The 24580-nt window shown below is 33.4% G+C and overlaps 2 protein-coding genes, 1 long non-coding RNA gene and 1 pseudogene across 3 annotated transcripts; 3 read left to right on the forward strand and 1 right to left on the reverse strand.

Annotated features, from left to right (window-relative positions):
- Nucleotides 1-1897: 1897 nt before the first annotated feature.
- LOC140978154 (cysteine-rich receptor-like protein kinase 15) lies at nucleotides 1898-8843 on the forward strand. The gene is made up of 7 exons (XM_073442980.1): nucleotides 1898-2933; nucleotides 6316-6441; nucleotides 6526-6656; nucleotides 6772-6982; nucleotides 7080-7317; nucleotides 7643-7793; nucleotides 8272-8843. The coding sequence occupies exons 1-7, from the start codon at nucleotides 2063-2065 to the stop codon at nucleotides 8644-8646; spliced, it is 2103 nt and encodes a 700-aa protein (XP_073299081.1). The 5' UTR covers nucleotides 1898-2062; the 3' UTR covers nucleotides 8647-8843.
- Nucleotides 8844-10026: 1183 nt separating this feature from the next.
- On the reverse strand, nucleotides 10027-10966 carry LOC140978156 (uncharacterized). Its single transcript, XR_012175525.1, has 2 exons — nucleotides 10749-10966; nucleotides 10027-10231 (listed from the first exon to the last, which is right to left on the reverse strand). It is a non-coding gene; the product is annotated as an uncharacterized lncRNA (long non-coding RNA).
- A 1376-nt stretch (nucleotides 10967-12342) lies between these two features.
- On the forward strand, nucleotides 12343-17777 carry LOC140979177 (cysteine-rich receptor-like protein kinase 15; annotated as a pseudogene).
- Nucleotides 17778-21917: 4140 nt separating this feature from the next.
- LOC140978155 (uncharacterized) lies at nucleotides 21918-24441 on the forward strand. Its single transcript, XM_073442981.1, has 3 exons — nucleotides 21918-22240; nucleotides 22341-22566; nucleotides 23809-24441. The coding sequence occupies exons 1-3, from the start codon at nucleotides 21977-21979 to the stop codon at nucleotides 24240-24242; spliced, it is 924 nt and encodes a 307-aa protein (XP_073299082.1). The 5' UTR covers nucleotides 21918-21976; the 3' UTR covers nucleotides 24243-24441.
- The last annotated feature ends 139 nt before the right edge of the window (nucleotides 24442-24580 follow it).

Raw genomic sequence — 24580 nt, forward strand, 5'->3', positions numbered from 1 at the left:
CAGTAACAAAAATAAAACCTACGATTTTAATCAGAAGAATGTGTTATTTAAATAAAAAAATAGAAATTCTTAAGGGTTAAAATATTATTTCTTGCCCTAGATAACTAGATTTATATATAATGTTTCCAATCATTCAAGTTTCATGCCTCTAGTTAAATTTGTATAAATTTAATTAAATAATAAGTTTTCATAATCTGATCTCAATATACATGACGTATGATCATAAGATATTAATTTTTTAAAAGAATATAAAAACAAGTGTAGCCTGTGTCACGTTTTGGTATCTTAAGATTTTGGAACAATTTTTTTGTAAACTTAGAAATTTTGTATTCAATACCGTGCAAGAAATATTACTTCAAATTGACAACTTGAATGTTTAAATAATACATTGTTTATGTTTCTGGATTAACGTCTCAGTCACACTCGTCACATTGAATGTTCAACCTATATATATATTCTTTTAGAAAATATATATATTTTCGAAAATTCATAAACATCAATATACATATTGGTTTTTCATGCATGATACTTTGGGTTATGTATGTTAATCAAATTTTTTATATCACATAATTTTGTTGAATTTTGTATGATTTTACTTGATGATGCTAGTAAAAATTGCTCTTCGATCTCTCCTTGTAAATTATAATATTACTTTAGATTTTTCTAACATGTGGTTATGGAGATATTATAAGCGGATAATTTGGGTGGTGTAATCCTCAACTATTCGAATTCTAGTAAATCGAGTTTTTTGTTGTTGTTGTTGTTGTTGTTGTATGAAACCCCCTTCGATATTAAAGTCAGGAGATTATGAACAATTTGGAAAAGAAATATGTAGGTGAAGAATCATCAGCGAAAGGTTACGGGACAATAATAATTTTGGTCCGGTAACTTGAATTTTTTTTGGTCATATTATCAGTAAATTCACGATTTTAATCAGGATATTTCAATTTTTTTTCACCAGAATATTGATGTGGTGCCTGAAAATTCTTACTATACGTGGCACCGAAAAATGGTGACGTGTAAAGTGTTGCGTCAAAATTCCAATGAAAAACGACTAAAAATGAAAAATAATGCAAATTAATCGACTAAAATCATAAATTGATCGATATAAATTAAATGAAAAATTTTAAATCTTCCTCAATATATCAACATTCACAGGACATATATCAATTAAAAGAGTGTAAATTCCAGCAGCCACATCCCTGGAATTTTTTAGATGTGAGGTGGAACGATATCCTTCCAATCAGATCACATATCTTTTGCTACTCATAGCAAGAGCCGATGTCATTAATGTGTTTATACAAGTGATTTTAAAATTAGATCCCATCGGTTGGTCTCATCGGTTCAACCAACCACGAATCGATCACGGATTCGATTCGAACAAAATCTAACAAGCCTTTTTATGGTCAAATCAGCAAGAATCGGTCAAGAACCGATGGAAAGGGTCGTCAACAGATGAGCCAATAAAAAAATTGATTATTTTCTTACTTTTTTTTTAAAAAAAAATATTTCTCATTTCTTATATTTTAAATTTATTTTTAGTTATATATATATATATATCTTAATAACTTTGTATAGCATATATTATACAAAGATATACGAATAAACAAAAATAATTTGAGATAACCATGTAGTTAACAAATAAATTTAAAGAAAATAATAAAAGAAAATAGCCTCATTTATCATATTATAAACATAATATAATAATAGCTAACGGTATGTTTACTTATAAATAACTAACATTAATTCCATATAGGGTTGTCATTATTGCATAAATATGAAATGTTTGTGCCATGATGAGTTGTAAATCTATTTAATGCACACAAAAAATTACCCACTAAATGATTTTTTTATAATAATAATAATAATAAATGTATAAAAGTCTAACTGATAATATTAATAAATTTTTATTTTTATTTTTATACTTTTGTGCATAATTTTATAAAATCGAGTTTTGTTGAGACAATCGCGTCTAATTAAATACAGACAGACACGAACCTCAACAGCCTCTTAAAAATGATTATGGAGTTGAAGGTAGTTGGCAAGTAAAATTTAGAGAGCTATGATTTCACAAAGATGGCGGCTCGCCTCCCTTTTCTTAATCCTTACAAACTTTTTGGCGTTTGCCGCAGCGCAGTCTGCTTGCATAAACAGCGGCAATTACAGCAGTTTTAGCACGTACAAGGATAATATGGACACACTCTTATCCTCCCTTCCTACAAACGTCGATATTAACGGATTCTACAACGCCTCCAGAGGGCAGAGCCCGGATATAGTCTATGCAGCAGTGCTGTGTAGAGGGGACGTACAGCTTGAAGAATGCCGTGCTTGTATTCGAAACGCCACTGCTGAATTAGTAAAATCATGTCCAAATTACAAGCAAGCCACTCACTGGAATGAACTCTGCATGCTACGGTACTCTAATGAATCTATGTTCGGGATAATGAAGACTTTTCCATCGTGGTACTGGTGGGGTCTAAAGGACGCCTCGAGTCCTGTCCAGTATAAGGCGGACGTTAGCAGGCTACTGGACAAGCTTCGTGGGCAAGCTGCTAATGGCGGTTCTCTGAGGAAAGTGGCTGTTGGGAATAGTAGCTCTGCAGATTTTCAGATTATTTTTTCGTTGGTTCAGTGTACCCCTGATTTGTCACCGGAGAATTGCAGTAGTTGTTTAATTGGGGCCGCTGCGAAGATCCTAACATATTGCAACATTTCCATAAGCTGTAGAGTACTATGGCCGAGCTGCAATCTTCGTTATCTTCAATTACCATTTTACAACGAAACCAGGCTTCGTGAGTTACAGGAGCTTGCGATGCTGCCACCACAACTGTCACCACCACCACCACAGCCAGTATCACCACCAGGTCTGCTGCAGCCGCCGCCACCAGCATCATCACCACCACCAGGATTGCCACAGCAACCGGCATCGCCAGGTAAGAGATGATAATTATATGTATTTACTGTTGGACCTTTATAATTTCTTTGTCTAATTTTTTGATCTTTTGTCCTCTCATTTCTACCAAGCGCGTAAATATAATTCGCAGGATTATTATTATGATTATTATTTTTTAGTTTTTCAGATTATTATTATTTTAAATAAATCTTTAAATAGATTTTTAAAAAATCTTAAAATAATTAACCATGCAATAACTCACATAATCCATTATATAATATGGTTGTTCTATATTATCAAATAATTTTAAAAACTCATGTTATGATTCTCCTAATAGATAACTAAAACATAATCAATGAAATAAAATTTTACAATAAACGAGTTGTTACACTCTTAAACTTCTTATTATATAATAATCATTTATCACTTTGACCTTTTAAGTAAAATAAAAAGAGATACTCCTGGAATGATTATCCACCAATATTGCTATAGTTATCATAATAAATATTTGAAATGTCGGCAAAAGTTTTGAAGAAGGTGGGGCCAGTCAAGAAAGGCAGCAGGCAGCAAAACGCGGGTAGGGGTGTTCATTAAACGGTTTACACTGAAAAAACCGACCGGACCATAAATTTTGGTTTTTTTGGTTCGGTTTAAACGGTTTTTCGGTCGATTATGATTTTGATTTTTTGTACTTTCGATTTTTCGGTTCGGTTATCGGTTTTTGAAATTTTAAAACTGAAAAAACCGAACTGACCATTTAAAATATAATAAATAATAAATAATTAATATAAGTAATTTAATAAATAATTAATATAAGTAATTTCATTATGTTTACTATTTTGCTTCCTTATTGATATATAGTTGTGATTTGCAATCAGATTTGTTAAGTTGATCTAATTTATATGAACTATTCTTTTTCATAATAGGTTGACATTTTCATTTCCCTACATATGAGGATTTTTGTTGTAGGAGTTGATGGATCCAATGCTGGAATTATTCACTATCAACATATCTAAATTCCAAATCGCTTACAATTGTCATAACTATATTTTTTATTATTTTATTTTGATGTTTGTGAGATACTTAATAAATTGGTTAGAAGAATTATAGCTATGTTTGTTTTTTATTAATTTATTTTGATTTTTGTAAGATAATCAAAATCAATTTGATTGTGGTTTTTTATTATATTTTTTTAAAATTTATAACACACAACTTCATTTATAACTAAATTTATTAAACAAACCGTAATAACCGACCGTAATACAAAAAAACCAAACCGGACCGAATTAAAATGGTTTGGTTTAGGATTAGGCAATCGAAAAACCGTAAACCGAACCGAAGTTTATTAAAACCGAACCAAATCGACCGTTGCACACCCCTAAACGCGGGTTGGAAATTTCGTGGAAATATGAATACGCGTTTTTAACGCGTATTCACATGGACAAGGGGCTCTATAAATAGAGCTCCCCATTCATTCTGAAATCATCCCTTCTTCGAGTTTTCTCTCGTCCTATTAGTTCTATAATATTTGTGAGGTGTTTGTTCTCCTGTATTAAGAGAGTGTGTGTTCTCTTTGAAAACACAGTGAGTGAGTTGTACACTACAAAATATTATAGTGGAAATTCTTTTCATCTTGCCCGTGGTTTTTACCCTAATAATTTTTAGGGATTTTCCACGTAAATCTCGGTGTCCAGTTTATTCTTTATTTTCAGATTTTATTATCTCAAATTACCGCAAGTGGGACCAACATGAAAGTCTCGAACTCAAAGCCTGTCAATACTCAATCTGGAAATGATAATATCGATGGTACAATATCAATATACTTCTCAAATCAATACTGGATATAATCATACTCGATCTAATTCTGTTGCAACGGCATAGCTGCACCATATCAATATACCCAGCAATACAATCAACAGATATCCGTTCTCGCAACTCATAATGAATAACAATACAAATCTGATATCAAATCTCAGTCAAATCAACTCTGAAATTCATAACAATTCTATACGGTATCCGTTCTTCAATCCGGTTTCGATTATATGATGTCTAACATATCAAAAACATCATATAGGAATCATATCAGATTCTGGCAATACCATAATTTCAAATCATTTCAAAACGTAGTAAAACTTACGTCCAGTTGAAGCCTGCGTCGATAGGAACATAGTACTGAAGTCGGATTTAAAATCAGATGGACGGATCTTTCGTAAATCACAAATCTACAAGATAAAATGAATGAATTGCAACTTTATATATATCAAGTTGCATGTCTTTGCTACGTGTCCTCTTTTCACATATTTCAGACGGCGCTCGGGCGGTCAAGAACTACCGCCCGGGCGCGGAATGTTCTGCCCGCACTTGTTATGCACATCTTCTACCCGAACATAATCCTATTGAACACTGGCGCTCGAGCGGTCAAAAACTACCGCTCGGGCGCCAGACTCTCTGTCCAAAACCCATTCTTGTGATGCATTGGCGCTCGGGCGGCCCTTTTTTACCGCTCGGGCGCCAACAGTTCTGTACAAAATATACATCAATCACATGCTTCACCCAATCTGGTCTCGGAATGGTCCATCTATAATCATATCAATTCAAAAATCAATAATCTCAGATTAATGGAATCAAAATCTCGGGCATTACACAGAGTGTCTTGCACATCGCAAGGAATCCAGCCTTTCATTCCAGGACAAAACACATTGGAGTTCAATTTCATTTGTGCGAGAAGTAGTAGAAGAAAGAAGCGTGGATATGCAGAAGATCCATACAAAGGATAACATAGCTGATTTTCTGACAAAGCTAGTGAACACTGATAAGTTTGAGTGGTGTAAATCCTCAAGTGGTCTAGCGGAAACGTAAGCAGCAGAGAATGTCAAGATTGAAAGGATGTGTGGAGATGTGTTTGATTCTCAATCAAATCTCCAAGTGGGAGAAATGTCGGCAAGAGTTTTCAAAGAAGGTGGGGTCAGTCAAGAAAGGCAGCAGACAGCAAAACGCGGGTTGGCAATTTCGTGGAAATATGAGTACGCGTTTTTAACGCGTATTCACACGGACTAGAGGCTCTATAAATAGAGCTCTCTCTTCAGCTCTCCCTTCATTCTGAAATCATCCATTCTTCGAATTTTCTCTCATCCTATTAGTTCTATAATATTTGTGAGGTGTTTGTTCTCCTGTATTAAGAGAGTGTGTTTTCTTTGGAAACACAGTGAGTGAGTTGAACACTACAAAATATTATAGTGGAAATTCTTTTCATCTTGCACGTGGTTTTTACCCTAATAATTTTTAGGGATTTTCCACGTAAATCTCGGTGTCCAGTTTATTCTTTATTTTCAGATTTTATTATCTTAAATTACCGCAAGTGGGACCAACATGAAAGTATATTTGGAATAGGAAAATAATTCTATTCAGTTATTATTTTGCAGGGAAAAAAAATGAAAATACTGTGATCATCGCTTCTGTTTCAGTTGGTGTGGGTCTACTAGTGGCTGTATTAGCTATTATCCTGCTGATAAAGAGAGCTAAAAAGAAGCCAAAAGAAGGACTTGAACGTATGTTATCATCGCATCTTTTAACCAACGTAATTTTCATGCTTTAGCAGCAATTTCACTAAAACTTCATCTCTTAATTTGAAGCTGCACAGCCTGCACGTGACATTAACGTAGTCGAATCTCTACAATATGATTTCTCCGGAATCAAAGCTGCTACCGATGATTTCTCGGTTTCTACCAAGTTGGGGCAAGGTGGATTTGGGGTCATTTATAAGGTAATCGACTATATCGGTTCCATTTAAAACTTTTTGTATCGTGTTACAATCGATATATTAAATATTTGTGATAACAAATAGAGCAGGCCGACTGACTGATGGTAATATTTATCAGGGAAAACTTACAAATGGGCAAGACATTGCAGTAAAAAGACTATCCCTGGATTCTAGGCAAGGTGACGTGGAATTCAAGAATGAAGTCTTATTGCTGGCCAAGCTACAACACAAGAATCTTGTAAGACTCTTGGGTTTTTCCATGGAAGGGAAGGAAAGGCTTCTCGTCTATGAATTCGTCAAGAATAGAAGCCTTGACAAGTTTATATTTGGTAATATTTCGATGTTCTTTTCAATTCACGGAATTTATCCCACTATTTGTTGCTTACATATTCTTCAGATTTAGACATGTACTTGAGTATGCTGCAGACCCTATCAAACACAATGATTTGGATTGGGAGACCCGTTACAAGATCATATGTGGGATTTCAAAGGGACTTCTATATTTGCACGAAGAATCTCGACTCAAAATAATTCATCGTGATCTCAAAGCTAGCAATATACTTTTAGATGGAGATATGAACCCCAAAATTGCGGACTTCGGCATGGCAAGGTTATTTGATGTCAATGAAACTCAAGCCAATACCAACAAAATTGTGGGAACTTAGTAAGTGTTCTTTCAGTTGCAGTGGGAAGAGCAAGCCCCAAGTCTCATTGAATGGATTTTGGCATGAGCAACTTGTCTAGATGGAAATGTGGAGCTTACACTGCTACAAGTGCTACAAGATTTAAGTTGCATAATTATCATAACGTTAAAGTTTTTGGGAAACTTTTTCTCCATTAAAATTATATAAATTTCATTTTTTTTAAAAAAATTTAGAAACGATCTCTTTCCCAGTCCCGGATGGTGATTTTATTTACTATATGTTGACTGCATGATTACGCTTTGTAACTTTTCCTTGCTTCAACCACTAACAACTTGATTATTGTAGTGGATATATGTCACCAGAGTATGCAATGTACGGACAGTTCTCTGCTAAGTCTGATGTATTTAGCTTCGGTGTGCTGATCCTAGAAATTGTCAGCGGTGAGCAAAATAGATCATATAAAAATGGGGAGGATGTGGAAAACCTCTTAAGTCTGGTAAGCAAGATGAATTCGTTATATATGTCTGTTATAAGTTGAAACCTGGAAAGCCAAAATCTTGTCTAGTGCGCTCATCTTATCAGTGGTCAACTGGGCGGATTTTTGAAACAAATATTCTCCTTTTTATGTACTTTATATTTAATTATTATAATTTGGTATGCTTAAAAAAATTATTGATTACATACTAATAAATAATTCCAAGTTTTATCATTTGGTTTTATTTTTTTATTTAAATCCGGCTAACCAAGGCCTACCTTGATTGGGTCGGTGCTAGTTCTAAACAAGGCTAATTTCAAGTCAACCCGAACTGGTTCCACTTGGATTTAAATTTTATTTTATTTATTGTTATTTTTTTAAACTCGGTTTATTTGTATGACCTAAAATCGGATTTGTTGACATGTTAAATGAAGCCAATTACGAATTTGATGATGTTGGTGAATGCTGTTTTTTTATAAAGAGATTATATATTTCATAGGTATGGAAACATTGGCGCCAAGGAACGGCAGAGGATATCATTGATCCAGTACTGTTGAGGGTTGGTTCATATACCCTACGTGGTATTTTAAGATGCATTCACATTGGTTTGCTATGCATGCAAGACAATCCTAGTGATAGACCAGCAATGGGTTCAGTTGTTCTTATGCTTAGCAGCTCCATAATATCTCTGCCAGTACCTTTCGAGCCAACATATTCTACGACCCATGGCTATAACTCGAGAATTCCGAACTTCCGTGGGTATGGTTTAAATGAATTTGATTCAAGTGGATCATCAGCCTTTAAAAGGTCGTCAACTCAATCTACGGAATCATTAAAAACCGACATGTTAATGACTGGTTTTCGTCCAACGTGATTTTTAAGAATATGGTTGAAGTTCTTGGTGTGTGATGTCTCCTGTTTTACTATCATAAGTTGTGAAGTGTAAAATGTTTGAACGTCGATCACTATATATCAATTGCTCTAGCTTGCTTACGTGCTTAGAAGCTTGTTGAACAAGTGTTTTGCTCAATAAAGTCGAGCAATTTTGTTCGTTTCTATCCACGTCTAGTACTGCTGTAAATGCCTAATTCTCCGTTTTTTTTCAGTTCTTTCCTGAAACTGATATATCCCAAGCTTGAACATAATTGAGAAGTTTGTCATACTATCTGTACCTGCTCTTTTTAAGAGATACACGTATGTTGTACTCTTGAGTATCAGTTCTTTCCTGAAACTGATAACAAACCCGTCGCTAAAATTAGCGACATTGTTTTGAAACCGTCGCTAATTTTAGCGACGGTTTGAATCCAAACCTTTGCCAAATAAAAATATGCGACGGTTTATCATTTACAAAACCCGTCGCAAACTGTCTATTAATATCTCCATTTCCGTTCCATTTTCCTCCGCAACACTTCACAACACTTAAAATTTTTCTCTTTTACACCATTTTATTACTTCACACAACACTTAAAATTTTTTTCACCACTTCATAACACTTAAAATTTTTCTCTCTTACACCATTTCATCACTTCACACAACACTTAAAATTTTTTTATCTTACACAATTTTATCACTTTCACATAACACGAAAAATTTTTCTAACAACTTTATAACACTTAAAATTTTTCCCTTTTACACGATTTTATTACTTCACAACACTTAAAATTTTTTTTTACACGATTTTAGTTTGGATTATTAGTTTCTTTTAGATTATTAAATTATTAAAAGTATTTTTTTTATTTTTCGAAACAAATTAGCGACGGAACTCTTGAAAGATGACCGTCGCTAACATTAGCGACGGTCGTGATTACTACCGTCGCTAATTTTAAATTAGCGACGGTTTAGCGACGATTTATGTAACCGTCACTAATTTAAAATTAGCGACGGGTAGCAATCACGACCATCGCTATTTTTATTTGCGACGGTTTTAAAAACCGTCGCAAATTTGATCTTCCACAACGGATAAAAACCGTTGTCGTTGAACGGACTTTCAACAACACCCTCAGTTACAACAGTTTTTAAATGGCTACGACATCCGTTGTCGTTTGCCGTTTTTGTAGTAGTGTAAAATAAAAATTGTAACGCCAAGATAATTAAACCATCTTCCCAAAATTTTTGTATCCTCCAATGACAATATCATCTCAAAATATTTTTATTTTTAATTTTGGTTTTGTCACGTCCCGAAACCGAGACGCGTCATCGACGTTGTTTAACAATTTAAAATCGCGAAATAACCAGCCACGTAGTACATAAAATAGCCAAGAACCAGTCTATTATATAAACTATGACTCTTTTTAGAGTGCCTAACAAAAATGCGGAAGCGATAACGTAAACAAAAATAAAACTAAAATTGATACTTGAAACTTCATGTCTCAAACTTGATCATTAAACCCAAAATATGTGTTGTTCATCACCCTCCAATTGATCTTCGCCCTTATCTGAGGAGAGAAGTAAATGGATGACTGTTTGGAGAAACATTCAGCATGTAAGGGTCAATCTTAAACAATAATCAGAGTTCAAATGTGAAATGTCGAAAAACATATCGTAATATGAATCAAGACATGAGACAAACAAAATTTGAAACAAAGCATCAAAATATATCCAAACAAGGCATTGTTATTCATCTATTTATAATCAGTGATATACTGATCAGTCTCTAATTGTTACTCTTCTAAGAGGGCGAGACCATGTACCAGTTATTATAACCCACCGAATTAGGTCCTTATCTTATAATGTTCCGTAAATTTCCTTATCAGTTTTAATTCAAATCCTAACAGTGCGTTTTTAAGACTTCATAACATAATGAAATCATGCGGAACGAAACACATACGAATCAAACGACGTGAAACAAATAATGTACAATTGAGTTTTAAAAAACAGAAACATCTTTATTTTAAAACACATATGTATAAGTCCATTTACAAAAATATTGGTGTTCAATTTTTGTAAAAATAATTTAAATACCAAAAGTCCACTTACCTGATTATTATTTTAAAAAATGAGAGAAGAACAAACTAAAAAGTCGAACACAGAAGCTGTTGGATTTCCTCGAACTTGGTTGTTTTCAAAATTTCGAAATGACAGAAATTTGATTTCAAGATGCCGCTGAAATACCGTAATTCACAAAGCATTTCTCGTTAGAAATATAACACACTTTGGTGATGCTTTAGTTGATGCCAAATTCTCCGATTTTTCAATTCATTTCTGGAACTGATTCCAAGCTTGAAACTCAGTTTGGCTTTATTATTGACTTTAGTCGTGACGTTCATAAAGTCTTTTGGATTGACGTGGAGAAATAGCTAGCTATATATTTTGTTACGTTTAGGACACGTTGTTTAAGGTGGCGCCTCACTAATTACTGGGTTGGGCATGGAATGTTGTCATTCTGAAAGGGGGAGCTGTAGACTTCTAATTTTTGGGAGATTGATGATCCGCAGCAAGAAACTTCCTTAATTTGTCCTTGCATACTCCTGTTCTCGTCGTCGTCGATCCAATATGGCAATAACATCATCCCTCTTCTTTCTTTTTTTTTCTTTTTTTTTTTTTACTTTTTTCTCTTTCTTCTCTAATAATTTTTTCCCTACAAGCCCAAAATGACAGGAAGTAAGAGAAGGACTTCCATTCCTTTTTTTTTTAAAAAAATTAAGTTTAGATTGTAAAAATAAAATATAAATTACAATATCTAAATTTTTATTGTATCTATTTTACACACGTAACTTGTGTACACAAATACTAATATAAAGTGAGTATAGATGCAAAATTAAGAATTTGAATAGAGTTGTGAAACGAGTCGACCCGCATCACCTTGTCCCGCCAACTTGACCGGTTGGGATACCCATCAAATTTTTTTTTTAAAAAAAATCATACATAAATTATTATAAATACAATAAATATTTCAAAATTAGTCAACCGATAAATCATTATAAGTAATTAAGTATGCAAACTTCATCAATCCTATACATTTTAAATAATATAAATATTTCAAAATTTATCAAACTATCTATCAATGCACATACATTGCGTGTAAGCGTAGCTAAATGACTCATTTAGGAGATAATCATGTTAACAATATTCGATTGCTTTAGTGACTCCGAGTGAAAAGTAGGCTAAAATTCAAAAAAATCTAACTTGGTAGATAAAAATCTAACTTTTGACAAATTACATTATTCAAATCAAAATCATAACAACTTATCGTAATAAAATTACAATTTTCTCCATAAATAATATGCACATTCACTTCTATAGTATGACACGTGGATCGAAAAGGTTTGCATATATTTTCTAAAGGACTTGCAGACTTTTCTGGTAAAATTTTCAAAAGCAAGCAAATTATGACCATGAATTGGTCAAAATAATAATAATAATAATAATATCTTTCCTTTGGTAAATAAAATAATAATAATAATAATAATAATATCTTTCATTAAGTCATAAATAAAATAATAATAATATTTTTCCTTTTATTTTATTTATCTTACATGAATGTGAGGACACGCAAGCGACAATTAAACGGAACTTTCAGCCATGCATGCATCTAGATTGATGAAAAATCAATTAATCAAACCAGTTTAAGATGGTAAGGGAGAATCTACCAACAAAAAATGTATGGAGGAGATCATGAAGCTTGTTAAATTCAGACTCGTGGTGGCTTCCATTGTCTTGATTCTCACAAACCGTTTGGCCTCAGCCATAGACCAATTTTATTGGTGCCCGGACAGCCGGCAATTACACGAGCAATAGCACATTCAGGTCTAATCTTGATGCCCTCTTCTCTTCTCTTCTCTGCCACAAAGTATCGATGACAATGGATTCAACAAAGCCACGATGGGGCAGGCCCCTAATACGGCATATGCGGAAGTGCTTTGTAGAGGGGACGTTCAGCTCAATACATGTCGTAATTGTACTGCAAATGCCACCATTGAGATAGCTAACTGGTGTCCGAATAGAAAACAAGCCGTTCTGTGGAATGAATTCTGCATGTTACGGTACTCTAATGAGTCCATGTTGGGGATCCTGACGGCTGGTGATCTACCGGTGTACGTGTGGAGTATACAGAATGTCTCGAGTCCGGACCAATTTATGGCGGATCTTAGAACGTTGCTAGATAATCTTCGTGGGCAAGCAGCATATGGTGGTTTACTTATTAGAGTAGATGCCCTGTAAGCCAACTGTTGTCTGGGGAATTTATTGACTCAAGTGTAATAAACAATCTTTATTTTAATATAATTTACTTTTTAATGGTTTCGTTATACTTTATCTGTATACCCATGCAAGCAGCATAGATAAAGTCCTTGATTATGCTTTAATACAAATGAATCGTAATTCGATGTTGAAACTCATTTGTAAACACTGCATATTCTAAATTCGTTCCTAGTCGATTCAGCCGCCTAAAACAGGGATAAAGGTCGCTTGAGCTCGAGACTAGCATCTGTGATGTTGTGTACTGCGTTTCTTGGTAAGGGCATAGAGATGTCCAAACATACAGATGGGTAGTCATATGATGATTATACCGAACAACCCTCCCTCGGACTTTCCAAGTGGTTATCATTCATCGAGAGGATAAGTCCGTGGTTATGATTGTACACCATTAGTCCTTACGACCCGGGACAACACTGAGGCTCTATATGCTAGGGCTGTGCTTTGACTCGTTTACCGGCTCCAGGAGAGTCATCAGGTGGCGAGGTTGGGTATAGTTGCGACACATATAGGAGCCAGTGCATTGTAGTCGGGAATTCACCGCTCACCTACGGGTGTGGATATCCTATGTGATCTGATGTAATAATAGTGCATGAAATCTTTGGCCAGAGTATGAGATGTACGTTAGAGAAAGAGTTCTCCAATAGTACACACGATGCCACTATTATAGTTATCACATGGTTATCGAATTAATATGCAACCCTCGATGAACCAATGGTTGCAGATTCGATCGGGATATATGAGATGAAGTGACCGTACTGTACGTTAATCATAATCGACTGGTTCTTGCAGGCACTATCAGTGATACCTAGGGGATCATGGGGCGATGCTACTAGACGCTCTTACCATGATCTGATGGGTGCAATCAGAAATGAGTTCTGACATTCTTGATCAAGGTGTTGATGAAAAGAATGAGGCTAACTAGGGTAAGCCCGAATAAAAGATTATGTCCTGAATCACAAAGAGTTGTGAACCCACGGCTAGCTGTATCCCTGAACCATTGAGGGTCACACAAGTACTGGATCGTTTGTTCACGTTGAGAGAATAAATTCAAGATATTGAATTTATATTATAATATAGTAAATTCAAAGAATTGAATTTATGATAATTAATTTTTGAGAGAATAAATTCAAGGAGTTGAATTTATAAAATTTGAGAATTTAAATTTATTGAACTCAAATGTTGAGTTTATTAAATATTAAATTTTGGAGGTGATATAAATTCAAGGAGTTGAATTTATAATTTGAATAATAAATTCAAATGTTGAATTTATAAATGATTTAATTTATTAAACTCAAATGTTGAGCTTATTAATTAATAAATTAAATATGGTGGTTAATATGTTTAATGAGCTTGTAAAAGTACAAGTCTAACATATTAAATAATTAAAATTATTAATGGACTTTGATTAATTGATTAAATTAGTTGGACTAATTCAATTAATTAATCAAGTCCATTAATGTTAATTAAAGGGCCCAATTATTATATTATGATAATTAGATCATGGGTTGATTATAAAAGTGGTTTGAGAAGTCAAAATCCTAGCCTCCTAACACCATATTTTCGAGAATCACTCTTCCAAAAAGAAAAAAAAATTCGGCCACCTCTCTTGAGAAAGAAATCCGAGCCGTCTCTCAAATATTTTTCTCATACGTAAAATCTCTTCCATATTTTCTAGTGCAATTTAGAATAGGATCAAGCGATCTAGTCGTGGACTTGATAGGAGGATCAAACAAGGAGTTCATCGAAGAAAGTTCGTAGGGATTCATCAAGAGCTAATCCGTTGATATCGGATTAGTTGGAGCCAAGTGATTTAATTCACAAAGGTATAATTTATAACGCCCTATTAATGTTTGATTCAGAACACCATCCCAATCAAATATATTTTGATTGTCAAAATAAAATAAAAATTTTAAAACTTCCGCTACGTTTGGGTGTGTAGAAACCGAGATCCAACATCCCTCTCCAAGGTGGCAGCTGGGAATAGAACTACTGCCAATTTTCAGACTGTATTTTCGCTGGTTCAGTGTACCCCAGATTTGTCTCAGGATGATTGCAGTAATTGTTTGACAAGGGCTGCGGTGGACATTCCAAGATTTTGTGACAGAAGGAGAGGATGTCGAGCACTACATCCTAGCTGCAATATTCGTTATGAAGATATACCTTTTTACAATGAAACCAGGCTTCAAGAATTACTGACGCCTATAACACCACAACTACAACCGTCACCATCATCACCAGCACCTCAAACGATGCCACCAGGTAATAGATGATATATAATACAAAATCATGCTTCTTAAATTAAATTATTTTTTTTCCAATTTTTTCATCTGGATTCTAGTTCTTTTGTTCTCTCTTTTTCAATGAATGAGAAATGTTTTTTCATAGATTTCCAGTCTTGATTGATTTGTGCGTGAGATTTCCTAAGATTAACTCTCCAACAATGATATATATTACCTATAACAATACTCTGCCGAAATATGATAATGACATGCATTCCTCTCAAAATAAATAATACGTACTCAGAACTTCAATTTGTTGGAGTTGTAAAATGATTGAAATATTATAATTTTACAGGGAAAAAGATGCCAGTAGAACTCAAATCATCATCGTCGTTGTTGTTTCAATCGTTGTGTGTATAACACTAGCTGTATGTGCTGGCATCCTGTTGATAAAGAGAACTAAAAAACAGAAAAAGGAAGAACTTGAGTGTAAGTTTTTCATCTTTTCCCCAACTTGTCACTCAGGTTTTAGTAGAAACTTCTTTAAAACGTTCCCTTCTTAATTTGAAGCCACACATGACATTAATTTTGCTGAATCTCTACAATATGATTTTTCGGAGATCAAAGCTGCAACAGATGGTTTCTCAGATACTAATAAACTAGGGCAAGGTGGATTTGGTGTTGTTTACAAGGTAATCAAACATATAGATTCCATAAAAACTCTTGTAGTTTGCAACAATATCCATCCAATATTCATGGTGACACCGATATAGCTAGTTTGGACTGGTTTTTTAATATGTTAGTATTTGATAATAGGGTAAACTTTCGAACGGATGTGATATTGCTGTAAAAAGATTGTCTATAGATTCTGGGCAAGGTGACATCGAATTCAAGAATGAAGTTTTACTAGTGGCCAAACTACAACACCGGAATCTTGTGAGACTCTTGGGTTTCTCCATTGAAGGCCGAGAGAGGCTTCTTGTCTATGAGTTTGTTGAGAATGCCAGTCTCGACAGATATATATTTGGTAATGTTTCGATATTATTTCCTGAAAAAATTAATTAGTTAAATACTTTTGAGCTCTAACGTCTTTTTTTTTTTTCTTACATATTATTAAAGACCCGATAGAACGTATGAATTGGACTCTGAGAAGCGATACAAGATCATAGGAGGAATAGCTAGGGGACTTCTGTATTTGCACGAAGAATCTCGACTCAAAATAATTCACCGTGATCTTAAAGCCAACAATATACTATTAGATGGTGAAATGAATCCCAAAATATCAGACTTTGGCAAGGCGAGGTTGTTTGCCGCTGATGAAACTCAAGCTCGTACCAATAGAATTGTCGGAACATAGTAAGTATTCTCACGATAGCAGTACTAGGGCTGAGATCCAAAATCGGAGTTAATGGATTTTGGGTTGTCATTTCTACTATATTAGATGTTAGATCAACACTCCCACAATTTTTTTTAAAAAAAAAGACCCCGAAAGGGAAAAAGAAAAAAAATTGATTATTTGCATCACAAACCAAGTTACGGGATGATTTTTGTAATTTTCTCACATTATCTATAGTTTTTTTATAAATAGACAAATACTCAATTAAGTATCTTTAATTTTTATAAAACTACATATAATTTTCAAATTTTTTATTTAGAAATCAACTCATTCTCAGCCAAGATCGAGTCCCCTCTTGACTAGCTAGCAGCATATTGTTTTGTTTTGTTTTGTTTTGTTTTTTTTAAATGGAGGATTAATGATTATGCCTTGTAAGTCTTTCCTTGCTTCAACATCTAACGAACGACATGCTTATTATAGTGGATACATGTCACCAGAATATGCGAGGTACGGACATTTCTCTGTCAAGTCTGATGTATTTAGCTTCGGTGTGTTGGTGCTCGAAATTGTAAGCGGTCAGAAAAATATATCATATCAAAATTGGGAGGATATGGACGACCTCTTAAATAAGGTAAGCAAGGAAAGCCGAAATCCTATTCTATATATCTACTAATATTAGTGGTTAGCTGAAGTAATTTTTTGGGTTAATATCTTTGTTTGATTTGTATTACAACAGTTCTGATTATATATATATAGGACACGAATTTATAAAAAAATTCCCTTTTAATTTTCATTTAATCTCAAATCTCCATCCATTGATACCCATAGGTACGTAGTGGGACATACATGTGCATGTTGTGCTGTGTGCATTAATGATAGCTTCATAACTAGTGGTGAGGAAAATGTATTTCATAGGGATGGAAAAGTTGGCGGCAAGGAGGGGCTGAGAATCTGATCGATCCTGTGCTCAGGACTAGTTCGAGTGCCATACATGATATGTTAAGATGCATTCATATCGGTTTGTTATGCGTACAAAATAATCCTGTTGACAGACCAACGATGTCTTCTGTTGTTCTTATGCTTAGCAGCTTCACTGCATCTTTGCCTCCGGTACTACCTCTGGAGCCAAGGTACTCCACGGTCAATAGATATAACTCAAGTAATGCAAAAAATGACATGTCAGTCACTGAGTTTTATCCAAGATGAGCATTCGAAACAATACATTTGATAAGGAATGTCGTATTTTGTTTTCCATTTGTCCCACGTCGGTTAGATAAAATTTCTGAGAGTTGTATATATAGATTTGAACAATCTTCTCCTCTTGAATTAGTTTTTGGTGTTGAGTCTGGACAAAATCTCAATCTTCACATTGGCTTTTATTTTTTCTACATGCTTCTTCAATTTCAATTTCAATTAAGTATCTCTCGTTTATTAGTGAATGGCAAACAAAATAGGAAAATTGTATTCTAGTTTTCAAGATAAATTAAAAAATTTGTTATATGAGGAAATTAAATATATTATAAGGGTGATATCGTCTAATAGAAAATTAATTAGATAAGTTTGAGTGTTATTAACATTTTTTTTAGCGTAAATAACACTTCCCGTAAATATTACCGAGTAGGAAAGGCACGACAGTAAGAAAAGGATAGATTTAATATGACAAAATGCCATAAAAATTTATTAGGACATTAATTTTGGTCCCATTAAAGACTTGGATTTTGACGGAAATATGATATCAACTTTTTTTTCTCCCCCAAAGTCTTTATTTTTTCCATTTCACTCGTTATAGGCTTAAGTCGCATTTAATAATTCGTAATCTCGACATTTATAAATCGCATTTAATTCGTAATGATTTCTTGAGACATCAAATTATTTTAATTTTTAGAGTTGAAGATTTGAAGCGCATTGCGTTGCTTAAAAAATTAATTTAGAAGAGGAATTTGAATGGAATTGATTTATTTATTTTTTTCATTTAATTTTCTCTTTTTGGTGTTGAAATGGTCAATTAATGTGAGAAGCTTCCCCCATTGTGCCCGATTGTCGTCATACACTCCTGTCTCGATCCATTCCCCACACAACACTCGTAAATTCCAAGTCCTCAAAGTAGTCAGGAATCGTAATAAAAAAAAGTTGGAAAATAGAAGCTGCCCCGTTTTATGGCCAAATTGTGTATTCCATTATCGTCAAATTATGTTTGATTAATGCAGGACACTGTAATAGCTAGTATTGTTGAATTCACATGCAGAGTTATGATTTCGCTGCTCGCCTCCGTTTTCTTGATTCTCTCAAACCTTTTAGCCTGATATGGCACGTACGGCGCAACCTTGGTGCAGCTCCAACAACGGCGATTACACGAATAGTTATAAGTACGTAGTTCGTATGCTATCAACTTTTAACACACTCGTCTCTTCTTTATCTACAATTAACGTCGTTGACAACGGATTCTACAACGCCTCAATGGGCTCTTTCACCCCAAATGGGTTCAACCCCGACTGGAAAACTTCTTCCCAAGTACATATATTATATATATTAATGTTTGATCATGCTTAATTATATGATGGAATTTCCCAGATATATATAGATACTAATAAATTGTATTTTGTAGTGGGTATATGTCACCAGAATACGCAATGCACGGCCAGCTTTCAGTTAAATCGGATGTATTTAGCTTTGGTGTGCTATTCCTAGAAATCGTAACTGGCCAGAAAAACAACATGCTTCAAATTATGGAGAGAAGATCGAAGATCCCTTAAGTGTGGTAATAGCCCAATGTTCATTGATACATGCATATATAAATGTGGCTTATATATTCTCGTGATCGGTTATAAAAGATATTGTTCATGATGCTGCTAAATGCTAGTTTATTTAAAAGGAAACTTATATCTTAGCAGTTTTAATTATTACATCTATATATGTCGGTTCATCTTGAGCCCAAACTAGTGGTTATAATTCAAAATATGCTTTCTTTCAAGCACGTGATTCAAGTCTAACCCGTGAGCCCGAATGACCGCGGACCGGATTTGGTTAACAATCTTGCCCGATTTACAACCAAGCGGATTTTTTTTGAGTAATATTAATTTCTGCTTTCTTTCTCTATTTAAATTTGTCATTAAGTTTTATACACTTGAATAGCAAATTAAACCTTTGGCTGTACTTTAAATTATTATTTTTCAACGTATATTTTCTAGTTACGCTTTTAACATTCATACCAAATGGCATTGACTTAAACTTGATCAAACTCCATTACGGAGTCGAGTCGCGGTTCCGGGTTGAAACGGGATCGAAATCCATTTTAGTCGGTGCAAATCCAAATGATCAGCATTCATTTATTGATGTCGATAAGGCTTGATTACATGTTCAATATAAATCCATGCCGTAAACTTGTGTCAAATTTTGCTTGTTTTTTTTAATTTTTTTTTAAATTTTTGCAGGTTCTTGTTTCTCTCCTTTTCTTCTTACCTAATTTCTTAGGAGTCCGGCAACTCAAACTAACCATCCTAACAAATTACCTACGCTTTAGATTTAATTAAGAAGTAAGCCTAAGTAGATAAACAACGTTTTCTAAAGTTTTTTTTTAAGAAATAAAAAATAATAAAAATAATAATTGGAATTCAACAGCATATATAATGTTTTCCATTAATTTCTAAAAATATTAACATTCGTGTTTATTTTACTTGCTCTCAATTAAATATATTATATATTGAATGTAATAAATTTTATCATGTTATAGGAATAATATATGGTTTTGTAAATAAATAGATCCCACGAATAATTTCAAAAGTCGACTTCTCCATGCATTATTATCTACTTTATGAACGGATATTTAATAACATTACATACATTATTTATTTTTATTTTTTCTAAAGAATATAGATTTTAACAATCAATAATGTGTAGGGACACTAAATAAATTGAATTATGCATAATGTGAATAAAAATAATCCAACCGAATATTTGTTTTCCCAACAACTTGTCATTTATTCCTAGCTCCTACTTTGAATGAATAGATTGGACGAGCTGTAAAAAGACTAAATTGCCCATTGTCCTTTTCCCACACACGCCGAAATTCAGTGGCAAACTTGGGAACATCAAATATTCGTTTGGAGCACTACCACGGGCCTGTCGCCGCGTACAATGATGTGCCTTGTCCAATCAATTCAAAATTTTTTTTTTTTTTTTAAAAAAAAAAGTTTTCCAACGATGGAAAACTCTTCTAGAGTGTGAGACACTCTTGGTAGGATAAATCGAAAGATATAAACAAGTAGATAGAGATTTGAAAGAGAAGATCGCAAATATCGATTTTCAGAATATGTTTCAATGTGACATAATTCAATTCTCATCCAAAGTTGGTTCAATTCTACACTTAAAGAAAACATTCGATGAATTATTCCAATTAATATAAAATGAAGCCTAGTTAATATAATTTTTCATGAAACGTTGTGTATTTGGCCATGTGAAAATTTAGAATTATTCTTTATACAAACAAAATTTTAAATGAAGCTGAAAATATAATAAGAGAAGCTATAACGGTAGAAATAAAAAAAATAATTAATACGGATGCCAAAAGCAAAAAAAAGTATATTACGAATAAAAAATTAAAATGTGAATATTCGAGTATATCCATAAGTTTAAGAGCCGATTCAATGATCGAGCGTGGTCGAGGTGGATCATGGCTGTCTGGTCCCACATGTTAAACCAATCTATTAATGACACCAATAAGATAAACCCACGTGGAGAATCATGAACGATGCAATGGCCATACATATTGTGCTTCAAAATATATTTTATGTATTGACCTTTTTGTTACATCTAAAATTTTGCATTATACTCCAAAAATTAGAGATTTTTTTTTCTGAATGATCTCAATTGTTTTATGCGGAATAGCAAAGTGAAAAGTTGAAATAATATTATTTAAAAAAACAGACATCTAGTAAATTTTTCCAAAAAAAAAAATGTCCTCAAACCAAGAAAATTGGTCTTGTTTATAAACTTGTTTCATTTTAATGTTATATCTCCAATAACATCATTACTTTAATTCAATATTTCTATCTTTATTTCATTATTATTATTATTATATCATATTTAGATTTTTTTAAAAAAATATATTATTAAAATAATTAATTATGTATGATGTGGCATGATCACTATCCCAACATATTATGATAATAAAAATATATTTTTACCATCAAAACTAATATATATTATAATCGTCTCCATGGACCATTTTAAACATTTATTATATCTTTAAAAATAAACTATGCGTCATTTTCCCTATATATATTTATATTATAATTATAATACATAAAAGTGAGAATATGCGGAGCCTGCACACCGCTCTTGTATTTAATGCCAACATCTCATCCCAAGTTGGGGAATGTAGGTTATAGCGATAACTGAAAGAGTCTTTCGGTAGCAACAAAACTAAATTACGTACACTGTTCGGGGCCGGAGATATGTCTAGAATTCGCATAAACCATCGGATTCTAAGTTACGAAATCGGGGAGATGGTTGAGTTATCCGGAGACCCTGGAATTAATTTATCCGACACAGTTTTTGAGTTTTTAAGCGAAGAATCCGACAGACTGTCATCTATCAGCACCAGCTTTGATGATAAAGAAGAACAAGAACAAGACCACGAAAACGAAAATAAAAATATCAATGGAAATGCTAAAGATGATGACAAGAACTCATGGGAGACACAACTCCAGCTTCTACAAGTAATTTATAAGCTTATTTATCTATATATGCCCATGCACCAGTCTTTAGTTGATTTTGATAAGCTGAAGAAATGTTGAGTAAATTTGCGCTGTTTTGCAGGCTACAGTATCTAGAACGAGTTGTTTAGAGTCAAGAATCAGAAAAATCGTGAAGGAAGCGTTGAAAGAAGCGCAGGAAGACGGAAATGTTTGCGCCTGCGGGATGCCGGAGCAGAAGGGTTGCCGGAAATGTCTCATGGAAGTCGTTTGCCGGCGCCTGCAAAGTTCTGGCTTTAACAGCGCAATTTGCAAGTCCAAGTGGAGAACTTCACAACATATCCCCTCAGGTACGTAAAAGGGAGACACGCTTTTAAATCCTAATCCAGTTGTATTTGTCTTAAGTATCTGTTAGATAAAAAAAAAAAATTCCATCTCTTATTCACACAAAAAATGATTCTTCGCTCCCTAGGTTCATGAAAATTTGGAATTAATATACCATATTTAAGTATTAACTGTTTTATATTATTATTATATCTAAAATTATTGATATTGAAATATCATATTTTAACATCTATTTTCAATATTTTGTACAGATTTTCATATGAAAAAAATATATATAAGTCATTAATAACAATATTTGTTATATATGTTTGTATACTCAAAAATCATACATTGGTACTAGATCTGAAATATTTTATACTCGAATATGATATATTAGTATCATATATTTAATATTTTACACTCATTTTCATCCGAAAAAAGACATGACATTAATATTAATATTTGTTGTACATGTTTCAGTACTTAAAAATCATATATTAATATCAGATTTTCAATGTTTTGTACTGAATTTTATCCGAGAAAAATAATTGTGGGGCCAGATATTGCAAAAACTTTTTTTTTTTTTTTTTTTTTTTGTAAATGAAAGATGGCAAAAAAAAATTTTTAATTTGACAGAGACGGAACATAGATAGAAGTATATTGTTGAAGATTTATTTATAATTTACTTTATATAATACTCACTGTTTTAGCTAGCTTTACAAATGTTGATCTAGCTAGGAAAGTTTTCATTGACTTGAGTCAAAAGGTTTCGCAAAAAGTTTGCTACGATCCGTGGAGTATAGTAAATTAAACTTATTTCAACTATAAATTAAATTATTTGCGAAAATATCGTGTTTTTTTTTTATTTATTTGGCTGACAACTGAGACACTCATCTTGATGTACGATCTCATGTGAGGCATTCACTAAATTTTTTTAAGGTAATCATGAAAGATAAAATGGTTGTTAGCACTTAGCACGATGATTAGTTAGAAAACGAACCTATTATGAAGAGCAGGTAATATAAAGAAGAAATGGTAGCTAGGGAATAATTGGAAAGTACTTTGACTGGCAAAGGTTACTAAATGAATAAAAATGTACGAATAAAATATAAATTACAATTGCTTCAAATATAAATATATTAATTTTCTCTATTTTTTTAACAAAATAACTTTTAAATTTTATTCAAATTTTGCTATGCAAAAAGTAACCATCTCACTAGAAAAACAAATTATACAATTGTCGTGAAAAAGAGTTGATGTTTATGCAGGTGAACACACATTCTTGGATGTAATTGACACTTCAAACCCCAAGAAAGGGGAATTAAGGGTGATCATTGAATTGAACTTTCGGGCCGAGTTCGAGATGGCCCTAGCAAACCCGGAATATGACAAGCTGGTCGGAGCCCTGCCCGAATTTTTCGTGGGAAAAATAGAAAGGCTTCTGGCATTGTTAAAGATCTTATGTACCGCTGCCAAGAGATGCATGAAGGCGAAAAAACAGCATATGGGACCATGGCGAAAGCATCGATACATGCAGGCTAAATGGCTTAAAACTTGTGAGCGGTTCGCCGTGGCAAGGCCACTGTGGCCGGAAAATGGATATGCCGGTAGGGTGGCGCGGCCGAGGGTATCGTTGCTAACAGTGGATCTTAAGGAAAGTCTTGCGGATTTGTATAGACCTGCTGGTGTTGAAGCTGTGTGAATGGATATTCATGAATTTGAACCTTTCTTTGTTTTTTTTATCCCCGTGAATTTGAACTTGAGTAATTCGATTGTGTTCCATTTGGGTACACGAATAAACTGTATTTTTAAAAGTGTATATTCCGGTTATGTATTTTACTCAAATTTGTGATAAAACACAATTAAGATATATATCTTGAAGCAATAGATAGATAAATAGATTGAATCGAGGTTCATATCGATCGATGTGACATTATATGTACGTTTCGATAATATAAAAATAAAAATAAAAAATTTGTATTACTCGGAAATTTAAGGTGGGCCGCTGACCTGCTGTACAGATCAATTTTGGGCTGTACA

This window comes from Primulina huaijiensis, chromosome 6, assembly GCF_012295235.1.
Source record: "Primulina huaijiensis isolate GDHJ02 chromosome 6, ASM1229523v2, whole genome shotgun sequence".
Classification (NCBI taxonomy): Eukaryota; Viridiplantae; Streptophyta; class Magnoliopsida; order Lamiales; family Gesneriaceae; genus Primulina; species Primulina huaijiensis.

What these genes read in the sequence shown, in the direction of transcription:
- LOC140978154 (XM_073442980.1), top strand. Translation starts at nt 2,063, where the DNA reads ATGATTTCACAAAGATGGCGGCTCGCCTCCCTTTTCTTAATCCTTACA. An exon ending in GCCAAAAGAAGGACTTGAAC is followed by an intron (nt 6,442 to 6,525) that starts GTATGTTATCAT and finishes CTTAATTTGAAG; the next exon opens with CTGCACAGCCTGCACGTGAC. An exon ending in TGGAAAACCTCTTAAGTCTG is followed by an intron (nt 7,794 to 8,271) that starts GTAAGCAAGATG and finishes TATATTTCATAG; the next exon opens with GTATGGAAACATTGGCGCCA.
- LOC140978155 (XM_073442981.1), top strand. Translation starts at nt 21,977, where the DNA reads ATGTCTAGAATTCGCATAAACCATCGGATTCTAAGTTACGAAATCGGG. An exon ending in CACAACTCCAGCTTCTACAA is followed by an intron (nt 22,241 to 22,340) that starts GTAATTTATAAG and finishes GCTGTTTTGCAG; the next exon opens with GCTACAGTATCTAGAACGAG. An exon ending in TTCACAACATATCCCCTCAG is followed by an intron (nt 22,567 to 23,808) that starts GTACGTAAAAGG and finishes ATGTTTATGCAG; the next exon opens with GTGAACACACATTCTTGGAT.